Source organism: Megalops cyprinoides, chromosome 3, assembly GCF_013368585.1.
Source record: "Megalops cyprinoides isolate fMegCyp1 chromosome 3, fMegCyp1.pri, whole genome shotgun sequence".
NCBI classification, from domain to species: domain Eukaryota; kingdom Metazoa; phylum Chordata; class Actinopteri; order Elopiformes; family Megalopidae; genus Megalops; species Megalops cyprinoides.
The window spans coordinates 15,934,511-15,952,315 of NC_050585.1; the positions used below are offsets into that span (position 1 = coordinate 15,934,511).

Consider the following 17,805-nt stretch of genomic DNA (forward strand, 5'->3'; position numbering starts at 1 on the left):
CCATTATCATTGCTCAGCACAGGGCTCTCTGATAGAAAAATCCATGCCCCACTGTAACAGTAGCTTAGCAAACACATGCGCAATTAAACATACACCTTTGATAGTCCAGTATAGCCTAGTCAACGTGACTAGGCTATATGTCCTCTAGTTTTAGACAGCCACTGGTCAAGATGACCTTTTTCAAAAAAAGACTGCAGCACGTCGTGTTTCATGAGGAAGTCGTTATCTCAGTCCTTTCAATCCTAAAAGAGTGATCGATTTTTTTTCTCATTCCCCTCCATGTGTCTGTCACGCAGGAAGTCTCGCCATGACAGCCCATGTGGGGTGCGATGTCGGAGGCCGGTGCAGCGGCGGATGACCTGTCCCAGCCCTCAGGAGATCAGCCGGGCCTTGATCAACCCTCCTCCCATCTGCCCGACCCGGGCGGCCAGCCTGGACGACCTCATCCAGCGCTGTCTGCTCTGCTTCGGTGAGCGTGTGTTTGTATGTATGCGCCCGCATGTGTATGTGCATGTGTGTGCATGTCTGTGTGTTTGTGTGTGTTTATGTGGGCACGCTTGCCTACAGTCTCCCTAAACCTAGGCAAGTTACTCCCCTCCTAATCTCAGTTCATTGGCTTCCTGTTATTGCTTGCATCAAGTTCAAAACCTTGGTGCTGGCATACAGGACAGCGAATGGGAAAGCTCCCTCATACCTACGATCAATCTTCAAACCCTATGTCCCGCCAAGATCACTACACTCTGCAGCCATGGGGCAACTGACTTTCCCGTTCCAGCAGGGTCCCTCCTCCCAGACAAAATCCCTGTCTGTACTGGTACCTCAGTGGTAGAATGAACTCCCCACGGAGATCAGGACAGTGGTCTTCTGATGCAGGCTGAAGACCCAAATCTTCAAGCTGCATCTCAGGTCCACCTCAATTCTTGAATAGTGTTACGCTCACAGTCACTGGTCTGGGAGTGTTGTTAGCCTGGTCTGACAGTGTTGCTCATTTAACTTGAATGGATACACTTATGTATTATTGTGCTGGAAATCACTCTGCATAAGAGAGTCTCCTCAAAGATTATGTGTGTGTGTGTGTGTGTTGAGGATATGTCCCAAAGATGGGGATACACTCTGTGGTGTTTGTCTTCCAGCTGCATCCCTTCTCTCTAGTGGATTACAATAATCTCAGTCTCTTTTCCTCTTTTCTGTGCTCCTGATTTTGGCACTGGTCCCCCTCCCCATTTCTTTTTCTTTTTTCGTGTTCTACCCCCCCTTGCCAGCTTGTGTCCCCCAGTTTCCACTGTCCCCCCTGAGCTAGGTTATGTAATCTTCAACAAGTGAAGAGCAAGGGGGAGGCACACATGGAGTGTAAATGTGATGAATACTGGGTAGAGACACAATCAGGCTTTGTGTGTGTGTGTGTTTCTGTGCGAGAGAGAGAGAGGGAGACAGATAGCCATTCTGAGAGACTGCAAGCCACCAGAGAAAACACACACAATATTGCACTGACCTGTATCTTCTCCCATTATCCAGACCCAGACCACATGCCATGCAGTTATCCCCTCCAGCTGTAACCTCACTGTGTTCCTCTGTGCTTGAGTTACACTGAGCACTTTATTGTATGGCTGTGCTGTAACCTCCTCTCTGATGGCGACATTGATCTCATGTTGTGAGGCCTTACACGACATCTCCCTGAGCTGCCCTGTGCTGTGTTGATCCAGGCTGTCATCTGACTGTGCGGTATTGCGCTGTGCTCTGTTGTGACCTGACAGTGTAGTATTGTGTTGTTGTCTGTAACCCATTTGCCCAACATTGTGTTGCTGTTGGCTAAGCATTGACTGCATTACTGTGGCGTCCTATACTGTGACCTGTTGCTTTGTGCTGTGACCTGACTGTCCCATGTCGTGTCGTTCTGTTGTGTGACCGCAAGCATACAACATTGTGTGGGCTGCTGATGTCTGTTCAATATTGTGCTCTGCCAGAGCATGGGAAACACGTGTGTAATGTTGTGTGGCGCCATGACCTGACTCTGTGATACTGCGGGCAATTGGACTGCACGATGTTGAGTGGCTGTGCAGTCGACCGCAATCTGACCACACATCATTGTGTGTTGCAGACTCGGACGGGAAGCTGATCAAAGGAACGCAGCTGGTCCGCATGACCCTGATGATGCACAGCTGGGTGGTGCCCTCCCATATCTTCACACAGAAGTTGCTGTCTCTATATCCTGCCAATAAAGCATGCTAGTCTCAGGCTTAGGGCTCGACCAGTGTGTATGAGGACGTAACAAAAAAGACCTAGAGTGTGCGTTATCCCTCCTTGACTCTCTCACCTATAAGGACTGCCCTGTTGAAAAGAGGGGACAGCAGCGAGCGCAGATCTGCCACTTGATCAGGTCAGTGTTTGGTTCTCAATCCATCCGCCTACATGGCTGCATCCCGGTCGCTGTTATAAGGGCTCTAGTTATAAGGAGATGCCTGATCATTAAGGGAAATAGCACCTGTTGTAAATCATTGCTTTCAAAAGGGGGGATGAAAAAATACTCATAGAAGCTGATTAGACATAAATCAATAATTTCAAGTTCCAATTAAATATACAAGGTAAAAGACAATTGTGAAGAGTATAGTTCTTAGAGTACATTCATACATAGAGTGCATCTTGGTTCTACTTTCATCCCCACCCCCTAACACCTGCTACTTCTAGTATTTGATGTTAATTTTACGTGTAGTATTGTGATGTATTTTGATTTTGCGTTCTAGGGACTGTTGTAGTATACTTGGCTTCTGATAGATTGCACAAGCTGTGGTAGGGCTCAAATAGTGTTATGCACACACTCACTGGTCTTGGTGCATTGTTAGCTTGGTCTGACACTGCTGCTTGTTTAAATTGAATGGATACACTTATGTTCTGTGATGCTGGAAGTCGCTCTGGATAAGACGCATGTAATGTAATGTAACATTCTGACACACCAGTGATTCTGACTATGCTGTGTGTACCACTAGTTTCACAAATTGCCCAGGAGAAAATGATATTTATCCTGTCCTGAAAATCCTCCTCCACTTATGTGCAGAGCTGAAGGCAACAAATTGCAGGCAAAGACAAAATACGCTGTACACATATCCCAGCAATGGATTTAAATTTACAACATCAAATTTACATCACATCTACACCAGGTCTATAAAGCAAATAGAAGAAAATAGTCTATATTCAGCCTTTGTGGAGCTCAGTGCTCAGGTAGGTATTTGTGCTCAGTCAGTTTCCTGTTAACCATCTCCCACTCACTCTCTTCCGCTTCCTTACCCTGCAGGCACTGGATCAGCCAGTTCCCAGCCATGTTTGAGGCAGACCCTCTGCTGGAGAAGGTGATGGGTGACCTGTGGGCCCTAGTGAGGATGGAGGGGGAGGAGCCCCATTGTCAGCTGATTGACACTCCCTACCTGTGAGTATGTGAGGACAAAAACTGGGAGGGGTGGCAATGTGAGAGAGTTTGTCTGCGGCTAAGAGGCATGGTCAAGGAGAACCAGCCATAATTTAGCACGCTGTCTTCAGTCACCTCATAAACCGTATCGTTCAAGTGCCTCTCCAACCCCCACATCCGCTCCTCACCCCAGGAACGCTCCAGTTATTCCATCCCAAGCCCCCTCTCCTTCAGTGAAGAAGAGGAAGGTGTCCCTTCTCTTTGACCACATGGAGCCGGGCGAGATGGCTGAGCACCTCAGCTACCTGGAATTCAAGAACTTCTGCAGCGTTTCGGTCAGTGAAACATCGTCTGTCTGCCCGCCCGACTATTTGTCTGTGTATATCCAATCTTGCATTACTGATACGAAGGACCCACAAGTGTGCGCTGATGTCTGCCCTTCTGTTTCACTGTGTGGATCAGTACTTAGACTACCGCAGTTACGTGGAGCGTGGTTCTGTTCGGGGCAACCCAGCACTGGAGCGATCTGTCATGCTGTGTAATGGAGTGTCCCAGTGGGTCCAGTTGATGATCCTGGGAAGACACACAGCACAGCAGAGAGCAGAGGTCTTCACTAAGTTCATCCACGTGGCCCAGGTAACTCACACATGCAGAGGCACACACACACATACGCACATGTACACACACACATTAATACATGCATGCTCTCACATACACACGCGCACACACATACACACATACACACACACACACACACACACACACACATGCGCATGAACACATGTACAAGCACACACATACACACATACACCATTGACCCCAGGTGTTCTCCCCCTCTGCAGAAGCTGCGAGCCCTGCAGAACTTCAACACCCTGATGGCTGTGACAGGAGGGCTCTGCCACAGCTCCATCTCACGCCTCAAAGACACGGCCAGCTTCCTGCCACCAGATGTCACCAAGGTCCGCCCCGAGCCCCACAACACAGCACACACTGCACAAGACAGAGCAGGGGTCCCCTGCTCTGGAGCCTTTACTGAGGTGGAACTTTCCAGTCCCAGAGACTAGCTTAGAGATTTCACTTGGTCCAGGCAACCTAGATCTCCAAAATAGCAATCTACAGTGGAGGTCAGAGGTGTGTTCACACAGACGAAGGGTGAAAGCCGTCCTGTTTGCCTTGAAGGTGGCACAAGTTCAAATAGTTCAAAATTCATGAACAGCACTTCAAAAAAAATTTCTCTCAGCTTTTGGCAGTCAGAATTCACCTCTATTAGCAAACATTTACACAGTACAGACAGCTAACAGAGAAAAATCCACCAAGGAAATGCCCCTGAACATTTACATGGTTGAATGTACCTTAGAACTGCTGGAGCAAACAGAAATATGGATCCATCTGCTAATTGCAAATCACACCTAAGAGAGACATCAAATGTTGTGATGTTTTTTTGACCTATCCTGAAGATAAGGTCAAGAGGCCCACTGTCACATGGGTCTTAAGCTTAGGCCAGGAAGTCTCCTGTGACATGATTCTTGCTCTTTTTCTCCTTCCATCTTCTTCTCTCTGTCTGGGGATGTAAAAGGGAGTAGGATGGGTTAAATTTGTTGTTAAAATCAGCAATACAATACTGATCCTCGCCATCCACTATCTCTCTCTCTCCTTCCCCATACCCTGCTCATGCCCCATCCATGCACCCGCACAGAGTCTGAGTGAAATGACAGAGCTGCTGTCGTCCAGCAGTAACTACAGCACTTACCGGCGGGTGTACAGCGAGTGCGAGGGCTTCAAGGTGCCCATCCTGGGAGTGCACCTGAAGGACCTGATCTCCCTGAACGAGGTGCTGCCGGGCTACCTGGAGGACAACAAGATCAACCTGGGCAAGCTGCAGCATCTGTACAGCAACATCAATGACCTGCTGGCCATCCACAGCTGCATACCCCCCTTCGAGGCCAACAAGGACCTGCTGCACCTTCTTACGGTGAGGCAACAGGAGAGGACATCAGGGGTGGGGTGGGGGGGAGAGGGGGGGTGTGGGACTGGATGTGGGCACAGTATGTGGAAATCTACAGCACTCAACTGGTGTTTTATTGCAACACTCATTCTGTAGCTCTGGGTGTTGTATCAATGTCTAACAGATTGACAAATTCGGATATGGTCTATTGTTTTCTGCACTGTTGCTCATGTTCATGTGGTGTTGTTAGATGCATTTTTTTACCTTTGCTTTGTGAGTCATTCTGGATATGGTCAGCCAGGTGACAAAATGTAAATGATGTGAACAAGGCTTTGTAGGACAGAGGTGAGAGCAGGGACAGGCCAAATCACCAATGTTGGCACTGTGCTCAAGTTTAGGAAGAATTCAGCCTTCAGAATCAGAAATCATGGCCTAGGAACCATGACTGAATGGTGTCACAGGGATTTAGCTCAGCATATGTAGTCAGTCAATGCATGAAAGGTAAAAACTAGAGTAAAAACCGCTTGACCATCCCTCACTGTGCATCTTGGTTACATATGTCCTCTGCGTATTCCTGTGTATTCCTGATTTATTCCAAAAGTCTGCTGCTCATATCATATTTTGTTTGGATGATCTATGTTTCACCATACTCTGCCCCTTAGCTGTCTCTGGACCTGTGCTACACTGAGGATGAGATATATGAGCTCTCATATGCCAAGGAACCCAAGAACCCCAAAATACAGGTCAGTAAGGTGCCAGAAAAACAGTCACCACCAGCATGGAAATAAATATTTTATCTGAACCCAAATGACACTGTCATCCTCCGTTGTCCACATACAGACCGCTGCGCTGGTCAAGCCTCCAGTTGTAGCTGAGTGGGGATCAGAGGTCACACCCCGACTGGACCCCGCCACCATTTCCAGACATGTCAAACAGTTGGTGGATGTGAGTACAGAACAACGTGCTTCACACAGCAGTGTGTTTCTAGCCCTGTGAAAAATGCCAGTCCAAGGAGAAATACAGAGTAGCCAAACCTCATGTGCAGTGGCTGACCATAATGTCCTCACTTTGTTGCATGTTGCCTCCTGTAGTCCATAATGAAGAACTACGATCTGAATCTGGATGGCTACATCTCCCAGGAGGACTTTAGGAAAATTGCAGCCAGCTTTCCCTTCTCCTTCTGCACGCATGAGAGTGACAGGTGAGAGAGCTGGTAGACAGACCTGCAGATATGGCCCAGTGACCCAAAATGATGAGCAGGCAGAGCCACTGCAGACACAGACAGGTGTCTCTCTCTCGAGCTGGGAACATCAGTGAAAGGGGCACAGGGACACAAATGGTGGGCAACAGGAGAAACCCAACCAGGATAAGACAGCGGGCCAGAATACCCTTGATCCATCAATGAGATACCTTAGTCCTTTTCACTGACCTTTGTCTCTCACAGTGACAGACTCTATCACAGTGGCTATCAACACCTGTTACATCGAACTGTCAAACATTTGGAATCAGCCTGTTTCCGAGGGTTACTTGCTTGTGAAAGTTCAATGTTCAACAGTCTTGTCTGGAACTCTTCAGGGAGAACAGGTAGAAATGCAGAATGCAGGATCTTGGTGACGGTCATGCCTCTTTGATGTGGCTTGGAGTCTCTTTCTTACTCCCCCCCTTTCTCCGTCTCTCCCTCTCAGGGAAGGAGAGGTCAGTCGGGATGAAATCACATCGTACTTCATGCGGGGGATGTCAGTGTGTGCTAAGCTGGGATTCAACTTCCTGCACAACTTCCACGAGACAACGTACAAGAAACCCACTTTCTGCGACACCTGCAGAGGATTTGTGAGTGGGAAACTGTGCTCGGTTACTGTGCAGTCTCACATGCTTGCCCTCACGCTCTCCTCCTGAGCGTTCCGCTGCCCCTGTCCTCCACTCATTCCCTTCTTACTGCGTCTGCTCTCTTATAGATGTGGGGTGTCATCAAGCAAGGCTACCGCTGCAGAGGTGAGATGCTCCTCCACTAGGGTTGGGTATTGTTTGGGTTTTTTCCAATACCGGTGCTAAAGCGATACAACGGTACCGGTGCCTAAACAGTGCCTGAACCAATACTTTAAAAAAGCACAAAACGATGGTCAACGACATTAAAGAACGGCTTTTTTTTTTTTGCTAAGGCAAATTTGAAGTTGAACTTGAACACTATATTAACTGTTAACAGTTTACAGTATACTTAAATAAATACAAAACAATTAGCTTTGAAAAACACATAGCATATGTTTTCACTCTTTATCTTTGTAGCCATGTGTTTCTATCTACCACATGGAAACAGCATAGTGCTGTTGCTGTGATATCAACATTGAATAGATACGAGTGACGTTTTTTCCCCCGGAAGCATTTCACATGGCCTTGGAAAACTGGAGGTGTGCTCCCGCATCAGGTATGACTGAAGGGAAAAAAATACGGGAAGAAACCTGACGCCACATGCTGGGGATAGCTGTTATTGCACTAAAAATAGCTTTTCGATGTATCACAACAGCTATACCACCCAGCCCTAGGCTCAGGCATTTAAGTAGGACCAAAATGAGGGACCAAAATCTGCGTTGCGATTTCGGTCTGGTAGATAACGGTCATATAGGAACCCATGCCATATTGGCAACGGGTTTCGGTACCCAACCCTATCCTCCACTTGTCTGTTTGACTTTATATCAGCAGGATAGTCCACTTCAGTGTCCATGGTGCTGTATTTGATCTATGGTTTACTATGGCTTTGGACGTAGGTGTTCATTCATGGTTCATTCTTGGTTCACGTAAATGCCTATATAATGATTAAAGTGGAGTCTCACCCATGTGTGGTGAATGGATGAGCCTGTCTCAGTCAAACGAAGGGGTCCACTTCCGGTTGCTTGTTTTATAATAGTTTATTGTTGATGAATGCAATGGCCATCTTAACCTCTTTATTGCTGCCCTATTTACTGATCAGACTGTGGTAATCTCCCTCTCAGACTGTGGGGCCAACTGCCACAAGCACTGTAGGGACCAGGTTGGGTTGGAGTGCATAAAGAGGTACAAGGTCTCTGGGAACTCTTGTCCCTGCACCCCTTCCCCAAGCAGGGGGAAAGGACACAGCTGCAGTAAGTTATCTTGGTCACCTCAGAACCCCCATAAAACTGCACCTGCTAAATTTGGGTTGTAGTCTGAGGATATTAATCTGATTGTGTGTCCAATCAGGCTCTGAAGAGGACAATAATGTCTTCCCTCATTGTGAGGGAGCTGAGCAAAATGAAGACCACTCCACTCTGCAGAAAAATTGGGATGGTTCCGAGCTTTCGGACCGATCCACTCAGACAGACCCAGGCGTGTGGACCCCAGAACCATCAGACAGGAGTGGGAACCACATCAATTCACACACATTTACTGGGTCTTCACCAGAAAAGGTACACAAGCTGGTTTCAAAAGAAGTCACTCAGTGTCATTTATGAATAATCTCTGTTAATTTCATCAAGATCTATGTTAACTGGGGCCTCTGTTAGGGTCTGTTAGAGTCTGATTAAGTATAACAATCACAATAAAATCTTCAGTGGTGAGAACCAGGTAGTAAGGAATGCACAATGTTTTGATGACTTATGTTGTTTTTGTACCCCTTTCCAGAACAGAGCTGGCCCATGCAGTAGTGCCCACCTGCAAACACGTGGACAGCAGCAGGGGTCTCCACGGCCACAGAGGACGCGGGGCGCCTCCATGCCAGTGTCCTTCCTGGTGGAGAAGATGGAGGAGCTGCACCTACAGAAAGGCAGGAGCCAAGACACGGACTGACCTGCTCTATGACAAACAGACAAGCATCCATTCATATAAATACTGGAATTACAGGGAGTTAAACCCTCTCAGGGATCCCTAACATCTCTACCTGCCCCTGTCACTTCACCTGTTCTGCTGAGCAGGAGGAGAGAAGCCAAGATTCACTGCATGCAGATCTCTGAGGGCTTCAGGAGAGCACAGACACCTGGATGCTCCACCCAGATCCTGTTCAGAATGGGAACCCTGTGGATTTATCCTCCTGATCTAGACCAGGTTTACCCCCCACCCCCCTCCCTCAACTCTCCATCCAGTGCCTGCACATTATTAGCTCCCTGCAGCTCAAGCAACTGTTCCAGGTCCTGCTCTGAGATGAGATAGGGGGGCTCCTCTTTGTCCTTCTTCCTCTCACAGAGGACCACCCAGCACTGTCCCTCTGCCTGATGCACCTGTTTCAAGTGGGAACAGGGCGACGGCGCATGGGAAAACACACCAGAGAGGTGGTGGCAGCTCTTAGGTGTTTACAGACCTTCAAACAGACCTCACTATTGATCCCTGGCCTTAATGACCTCTTTGCCTATTTCTGTATCTCTCAAATTCTCATCTTCATTTGATTGTCACATTCAAGTGACAATTTGTGGCACATTCACAACTCAAAGGAGCATGTCATCCCCCATCCCCCAATCCCCAACTAAAGGCAAGTTGAGCAGCTTGTATTTATTGCAGACGCATTAATTGACAGAACTCCTATTTTATGTGAAAGAACTGTTGACACCGTCTACAATGGTTATTTGTGTACATTTTTAAAAAAAAATAAGATTGTTTTATTGAAGCAGTTTATTCATTTTGTGTTTGTGGTGAACATTTTGTCTTTGTAGGAGAATCTGTAATTACAACGATCAGATAATCTCTATTGACAAGAAGACGGTTTACTCCACTCCATCCAAGGGTTCCGATCGCAAAACCACTATTGCTACATTCAGGAATATTTGTTTGTCACCATTCATGCACAGTAGTAACAGTGATAGTGCAGTAACCAAAAAAGTAAAAGTCTTACTGTTTATGGTTGTTCATAAATACCTGCCTCCACCAGAACCCCGAAGGTTCAGCTGTGCAGGACTATAACCTTAAAAGTATAAAGTTATTGAAAAATAAGTCTCTATCATGCCACATTATCAGCCCTGAACACACAGAGACAACACAGTAGTGTCCCAAATCTTTATTCAAACAAAAAAGGTCAAAATGGCTTCCTTTCAGCTAGGAGACAGAGTGGCTGTTAGACAGCTGCAATCCAACAAAAAGCAATAAAAACTATAATTCCCAAATATAAACTCATCTGTTTAGATCAACCCAGTCGGACTGGCTCCTAGACATTTAATGTCAATGCTTTGACAGATTATTCACTTGTTCATGTAAACACAACTTAACGCCCAGTTTAATGTTTACAAGTGTCTCTTTACAAACACATACATGCAATTTTGAGCCCTTTTCTGAAAGAAATTATATCTTTGTTAATTAAATCTTCACAATCTAATCAAGAAAATCTGTGTTAGAGTCAAAGGCAGGTAAGACCAGCAGACATATCCACTGACATCCTCCCACTCTACTTATTAAGTCTGGCAAATATAACCTCTCATTATCTCATTTCTTGCCAAACAAGTGTGATGTAAAGTCCTTAATTTTCTTTTTACTAATAATAGTTAGACATGCATCACTTCATTGAAGTGTACAAAATGAAACACAATGTCTTATATACCAAGACACTAAAACAAAAAGCCTTTGGAAGATTCAATAGGTAATGTGAAATACATGCAGGGAAATTCATATTGTATCATATCAGCTTTCTGCCTCAGATAATAATGTTATTCATCAGACTTCTTCACAATAATCTTTGGTGAAACCTTGATTTAGTTCACCAAGTCAAAATTGATTCTACCAGAATACAGCTGCAGAGCATGTGGCAAATCCACTGATGAGAACTTCCACATCATGATTCGGATACTGGATATGTTTAACAGGAGCAGTATGGCACCATTACTCACGCCTGCCTCCAGAGACTATAGAACTCTCTGGAGAAACACACATAAAGTGCATCAACAGATAAATTGTGTCTTCCAAAATTATACTCGATGTTCTTTCATGCTCACCTACTACTTTTTAAGGTGAGACTCACATAAGTCAGACAAATGGTGGCATCGATTTAGCTAAGGACTGCACTGCCTGCCTGCTTTGTATATACCGCTTGCTCCCTCCTGCTGTCCTGCCTCCACTGTGCTCCTTCTTTATGTCAAACTTCTCTCTGAAATCTGCTGTTCCATGGACTCAGTGCTCCCTGCACTTTCTCCATCCACCTGTCTCTGTGGGCCAGCAGTGTGTGTTGCCACACCGAGAGACAGACTCTTCCTCTCCTCATTCTTTCTTCTTGTTCTTCTTCTTCCTCCCCGAGTGGTTTCCACGCTGCTGTCTGCCCCGATCCCGGCCGCCCCTGCCACCCCCCTCCCTACGACGCTCCCACATGGGCATGGGGGGCTCTATTTCTCCAGGTCTCCCCCCTCTGTCCGGGACCCCACCCATCATAACCTGCGGAGCAGAGACAGGAGAGAACAGTCAACAGCTCTCCTCTGTGGGGCTTAACCTCACATTACTTAACCTTCAAGCTCAAGATACATCACTTCAGCCTGATTGCTGCATGGTACACACACACACATTAGACACACACATCACATCCATGAAAATATATATACACACACACACACACCTTGTGAATGGCAGTGCTGGGCCCAGCTCTGACAGGGAGGATTCGTGACTGGTCCTGTCTGGCCGCCAGCAGGAGAGACAGAGAAACGTGGGAGGAGAGAGTGAGGGGAGACAAGGGAGGCATGGAGGCCAGCACTGCACTGCGTTCCTGAGAGAGAGAGAGAGACACAGAGTGCTTCCAATTACACAATAACAATGACCACGTGCTCATCGCAAACAAAGCGAGGGACACAAGGATGCGCACCTGTCCCTTTTCACCCCAGGTGAAGGACTGGAGCGTGACCTGGAAACGCTTGATCATCATGTTCCGTCGACACTCGTAGTCCTGGGCGAGAGCCTGATTGATCTGCTGGAGGCACCGCTGTGACGCAGGGGGAATGGAAGAGAGGTCAGAAGAAACACAGCAAGCCCTAAATGTGCCATTCCACCCTTCAAAATGCTGTGAATTTGTTTAGACTCCCTATCTTCAAATTCAGCTCCAGTGGGATCTCCACTTTTAAACACCAAGTGAAAACACCGTACCCACTGCTCTGCGTTTAGCGCCCTCTCCAGCAAAGGCTCCGGCATGGCGCCCCCTGGCAGCAAGGCAAGGCGTGACTCCACCTGACATGCCCAAACACACACAGAGCACTCCATCAGAACTGCACAATCCCAGCCCTAATTCACAAATCTCTCAACCTCAAATTCTGTTTTTGTTTCTTTCCATACCAAAGGTGTGTACACATACATACACGGGTTTAAGTGCATGACAGCCTGGGTGTACATGCCTGCCTTATTCTCACCTCTGTATATATGTCGGTTAGCTGAGAGGAAGGGTCCAGATCCAAGGCCTGGAGGAGTTGTGTTATCTCTTTTGTTTTATCTCGCTCTCCCTCTCTATCCCCAACCCCTCCATATCCTCCTCTTTCTTGATTTTCCTCCACCAGGTCCACTCCCCTGTCCCCTGACTCTCTCTGCTCTTTTTCAGTGTCACCTCCCTTTGCTCTGTCCTCTGGGTGGAGCTCTCTGTACAGCAGTATCCTCGCTGCCTGCAGTTCTGACACCAAGAACTCTGTAAATAAGACACAGGGAACCAATGAAGTCGGAATGCTGTGTCCTCTTCAGCTCTCAAGCTTTCGCCTGCCTCGCCCCCCTCTCTCACCTGTGAGCCTGTTGAGGAGCGCAGCAGTCAGTGTCTCTGTAGTAAGGGCCGCGCAGGGACAGCGCAGCTCCTTCAGCAGCGCTCTCAGCTCTCCCACCAGGACAGCACTCACCGCAGGGTCTGAAACGTACGGTGGGCGCATTAGCCAGCTCCTCACTTTCAACTCACACACACAGATAGCACATCAGTGGTGCGAAAAGTCTGCACGTGTGACGGGCGAGATACAGCAGACTCGCCGTCAGTGTGTGCATGTGGCGCCGTAACCTTTTCTTTCGCCTTCCTGCACCGCTGGACATACTGTCCTCAACTCGGAGACCAGCCAGGAGAGGAGCGGACACGGAAGCTCATCACAGTCACATTTCTTCAAACATGCACTGCCAGGGTACCTGAAAATATCAGCAATGGAAAACACTATCGATTTAATAAACATGGTCAACAAGAATCTTAACAGACAATAAATGAATACGTTGGATAGAAAAATAGGTGGATATCCCTTCCCATCGGTAGCAGCTCCTTGTTAACTACCTAAGCTAACTAGCTAACTATTAATCTAAGAAACGTATGTATTTATTTTATTTGTTGCTTGAAAGCACCCTTGATTATGACACCCTAAGCTAGTCTGCTCACTTGAATTCGTGTACTGTTAACTTAGCTAATTTACAAGCTAGTTAGCTTCAATCGCCATGCTCTGCTGTTTGCACATGATGTCATCCAACACTGCGTCCTACAAATTTATTAAGCTACCTAGCTATGAGGCTACTAGTCAAGCTGTATAGCTAACCAGCTGACTTGCTGTCTATCTCCTTCTAAGAACCTACCAAGGTTCTTAGCATAGGCACTTAGCTTGCTATTTAGCTAGCATGACTCTAGGTAACTAATCTAGCAAGATATTGATGATCTAGCAAATAGCTTGATAGCACACTCACCCGAGAGCAATGAGGGAGGACACCGTTCTTGAATCCCTTGCCATGGTGCCCCAAACTGGTTAGCTAAATGAACGAAACTATTGATTTGATCACCCGTATGAAATACGTCGCTCGCGACCTTTTCCACCACAACCAAATTGTTTAGAATGACCAAAACACGATACATACTTCCTGCTTAAGTCTACCTCAGACATGAGCAATGGATAATACGTCAGGCTTACTAGCAAGTGACAGTTCCGTAAGATCCATTATTACAATGCTCGTGTGGCTGTCTGGTTACGAACCCAAAAGCGAATACGGACGATAAAATTAAATGATAAAATTAAAGTTGATGAATACAAATATAGGCTGCTTACAGAGAATATACTGTATTAACTGTGGATGTAATTTAGTGTTTGTACAGCGAAAGCGTTTTACAGACATCAAAACGTTTAGTAACCTGTTGCAAATGTAATTGTCGGCAGTTACGCAATTATGAGTTATACATTTGAGTGACCAGGGCTTTTTGAATACCGAAAGCGTTTTGGTTGATGTATTTTATTTCTCTGACAAAAATCCTCCTTAGTCGCCTACAATAACCAACCCTGTCTTCTGTAACAGAACATTTAGATAGCTAACTCAATTTATTTAATCTTTAAGTAACTCCATGGTTGTTTGGCTTCTTCGCATTAGCCGTCAGACAGAAGCAATCAAAGTTGCCAAGCGTTTGTTCTCATGCCACCATCTGCGACAACATGGGTATCGCTGGTGATGCTCGATATTGAGGCAGCCGTCCTTGTTGGTCGTATTGGACTGACAAATCGCATGGAAAGCGAGATGACTTGATTTAAACTGCAAGGCAAATGTGCAGGAGCTGCAGAAAAGCATTATCAGCTATAGGTTTCCCAATGAACCAAACAGGTCACAGAGTCACTTGCCATGAAAGATCTGCTTCATTGAACATTTACCATCTGCTGTTATTACTTGAATGAATAAGACATTGGCCTGTAGCCTACTTGAGATTCACTTGTCTCTGACTTTCTGTTAAGACACTGGGCTCTTCAGTGTCTTCAAAGTATCAGTGGTCAACAATAAATTGGGAAGATAATGGGGACATAAAGTATATGCATATAGTTGGAGCTTAAAATTGAAGAAGCTTTCTGTAAAAGTCTTTTTTAGTTTATTCAAATGAACTGTGATGGTTGTTCCCCAAGATGACAGCACTAGCTCAGGTTCTAGAAGCCTTTTTGTTACACCATACATAAATACAACCTGAGCTGTTGGAACCAGTATACCTTACGATTACAGCCCGCAGGGCACACAGGATACCTGGTTTCTTCTCATCCTGTCAGCTGATACATACTTCTTACTTCTGAGAAGTGTTTAGTTAATAGCAGAAAATAAGTGAGAAACTATAGGTGGGTCTATTATTCTGCATGGTTTTTCAGGGTTTGTGTGGTCTCCTCATTCCCCCAAGTGGACAAGTATTGCCCCAATCCCACATTCATACCACAGTCATACACTTCGCATCACACCTACAAATGAAACTTCCAAGACACATTTTAGTTTGTACACACAAATATAAAGGGTCCATAGTGTTATTACTATAAACACCCACTGTCAATTCCACCACAACAAACTGGTGCCATAGAATCACTCAAGGTGTTGGTATTGAATGGGTTTTATTTTTGCAATGAGTATTTACAAAAGTGCTTATTTACAGTCTTATCAGTCTTCATCTTCTTGGCATTGTTGGCATGGGGTTGCATTTGTTATCCGTCTTTTTCACAGTTATCTCTACTTTTCAAGCTTTTAACTGCTTTACTCTAGACTATGGCCTTATTTATGAAGGTAGCTCTGGACTATAATTCTGCTGTTGTTGACAACTGTCGTCATGAAATCGTTTGTATACAACAATGAAACATAGCACTTAATGTATGGTTAGGATGTGTGAATGTGGGAGTGCTTCTCATTTGCTCATTTGATAGGTACCTTTTTAGTCCCAAAGCCCATATCCTTCAGGTAAGCCCAGGGCTAAGTAATATTCTTTAGTTTTGGGGGAATTGATTTCTTGTCTGGGACCCTCACTCTGGACATGCTGTTCTTGCTGGCCACAGTCTGGGTTGGGTTTAGCCGTTATAGAGGAGGAAGAGGTTGATCCCTCCATGAGCCCAACAGCTGGCTTTAAGGCTCCTGCATACAACATACAAACACATCATTAAGAATGAACACAAGTCAATACAGTAAGCCTGCTTTCAGTTCATTTTTATTCAGAATAAGCACCTAAAAGTTTAAATTAACTCTTAACACCATTCAAAACACAGGTTCATAATAACATACAATCGATTCAAAATTCTTATGCTCAAAGCAATGCTGCATGAATTGCAACAAAAGTTAACTAGATCAGAGCCTAGGAATTACACAGTATCCTAGGAGATTAACATTAAGTGAGACACGTGCAAACACAAATACATGAAGAGTTATTGTGACACTGAATATGTGGATGTGTCAGCGGATTGCCTTTGTCTTCCTTAAGCACTCCTTGAGCATAATGAGAATGAGAATGTGAAGAGAAGAGTTTTGTGTTGTACAATTGCCGACTGCAAAATGGGATGTAAAATGAGAGAAAGGTATGGAGAAAATAAAAGAAAAAAAACTTGCAGACTCTACCTGTAGAGTTGGGTGTAGCCGGTGCTGTAGCCATGACCTGGGATTGCTGAGATTTAGAGCGGGCTATGGTCTTATAAGAGGCAGCTGAACTGAACTTGTTCTCCTCTTGCAGTTTGAAGGTGAAGCTGTTTCCTGTCTTTGGCTTTGTTGAGACACTCTGTCCAAATCCAATGGTTCTGCTGGGGACAGATGCTGAGCTGTTGCTGCTGCTGGGCCCAAACTGGCTGGGTGTAGTGGACATGGAAAAGGAGAATGATGGTCCTCTTTTATTCTCAGAGGTGGACTTAGATGCTTCTTGGTCTGCAAGACAATTACACACATGGTATTACAAAAGAACAGCTGTCAATACTGTTCTTTAGGTAAGTCATCAGCACCAGAACATAAACAACTTGATCCGTGGCCATGTGCAACACGGCTGTCTCTAAATAAAATTTGCGCATTATATTTGTCAGCATTCACTGATCCCTCTCGTTTTGGCAACTTTCATAGCTACAGTTTTGTCAAGTACTCTTGACAGCTTTATCATACCCTAAACCTCTCATGTATAATTGAATATTATGTGAAAAGCTACCTGCAGTATAACCTAGGAATTATACAGCATCATAGATGCTTAGCAGTTGAGACAAATAGGTAAAGGTCCATCCCATGAAAGATGACCTTGACACCATGTGATAAAAAAATGTACATTAAGACAACATAAACTCCACCAACAAAGCTGGCTGTAGTTCATGTTGCAATGTTGACATTGACGCACTAAGCTTTACAGTGGGCTGTGATCCTGTTGTGTAGAGCGGCTAATGGGGACTTACTGTTCTGTGGCAATTTGAACTCAAAACCATTGACTGGCGTTGGCTTGGTGGAGACACTCAGTTTAGAAAGGTTCTCACACACAAAGGTTGTGCTGGGGTCAGAGTCTGGCACAGACACAGAACTGCTGCTGCTGGCCCCAAACTGGCTGAGTGCATCGGCCATAGAAAAGGAGAACAATGGTCCTGCCTTATCCTCAGAAGTGGATTTAAATGCTTCTTGATCTGCAAGACAATCACATGTTTAGTATTAAGAGAACAGCTGTCAATACTGTCTTGTAGGTAGGTCATAAGCAACATACATTTTGACCTACAATGCCCTGTTCTCAAAATGCTTCATCTCTTGTCAGCATTTAATTCATGTCACACCTGGCACACTTATCACAGAAAACATTTAGATTTTC

The 17,805-nt window shown here is 45.6% G+C and overlaps 2 protein-coding genes across 2 annotated transcripts; one reads left to right on the plus strand and one right to left on the minus strand.

Annotated features, from left to right (window-relative positions):
- The first annotated feature begins 279 nt into the window (after positions 1-279).
- LOC118774698 (RAS guanyl-releasing protein 1-like) lies at positions 280-9,861 on the plus strand. The gene is made up of 16 exons (XM_036524137.1): positions 280-469; positions 2,099-2,211; positions 2,322-2,377; positions 3,290-3,421; positions 3,594-3,735; positions 3,863-4,036; positions 4,243-4,359; positions 5,097-5,372; positions 6,008-6,088; positions 6,186-6,290; positions 6,437-6,546; positions 7,031-7,175; positions 7,301-7,337; positions 8,333-8,461; positions 8,559-8,764; positions 8,979-9,861. Exons 1-16 carry the CDS (start codon positions 280-282, stop codon positions 9,141-9,143), a joined length of 2,178 nt encoding a protein of 725 aa, XP_036380030.1. The 3' UTR covers positions 9,144-9,861.
- A 490-nt stretch (positions 9,862-10,351) lies between these two features.
- Positions 10,352-14,125, minus strand: im:7138535 (uncharacterized protein LOC797998 homolog). Its single transcript, XM_036525072.1, has 8 exons — positions 13,947-14,125; positions 13,285-13,406; positions 13,021-13,140; positions 12,662-12,930; positions 12,402-12,482; positions 12,124-12,240; positions 11,881-12,027; positions 10,352-11,702 (listed from the first exon to the last, which is right to left on the minus strand). Exons 1-8 carry the CDS (start codon positions 13,988-13,990, stop codon positions 11,532-11,534), a joined length of 1,071 nt encoding a protein of 356 aa, XP_036380965.1. The 5' UTR covers positions 13,991-14,125; the 3' UTR covers positions 10,352-11,531.
- Positions 14,126-17,805: the final 3,680 nt, after the last annotated feature.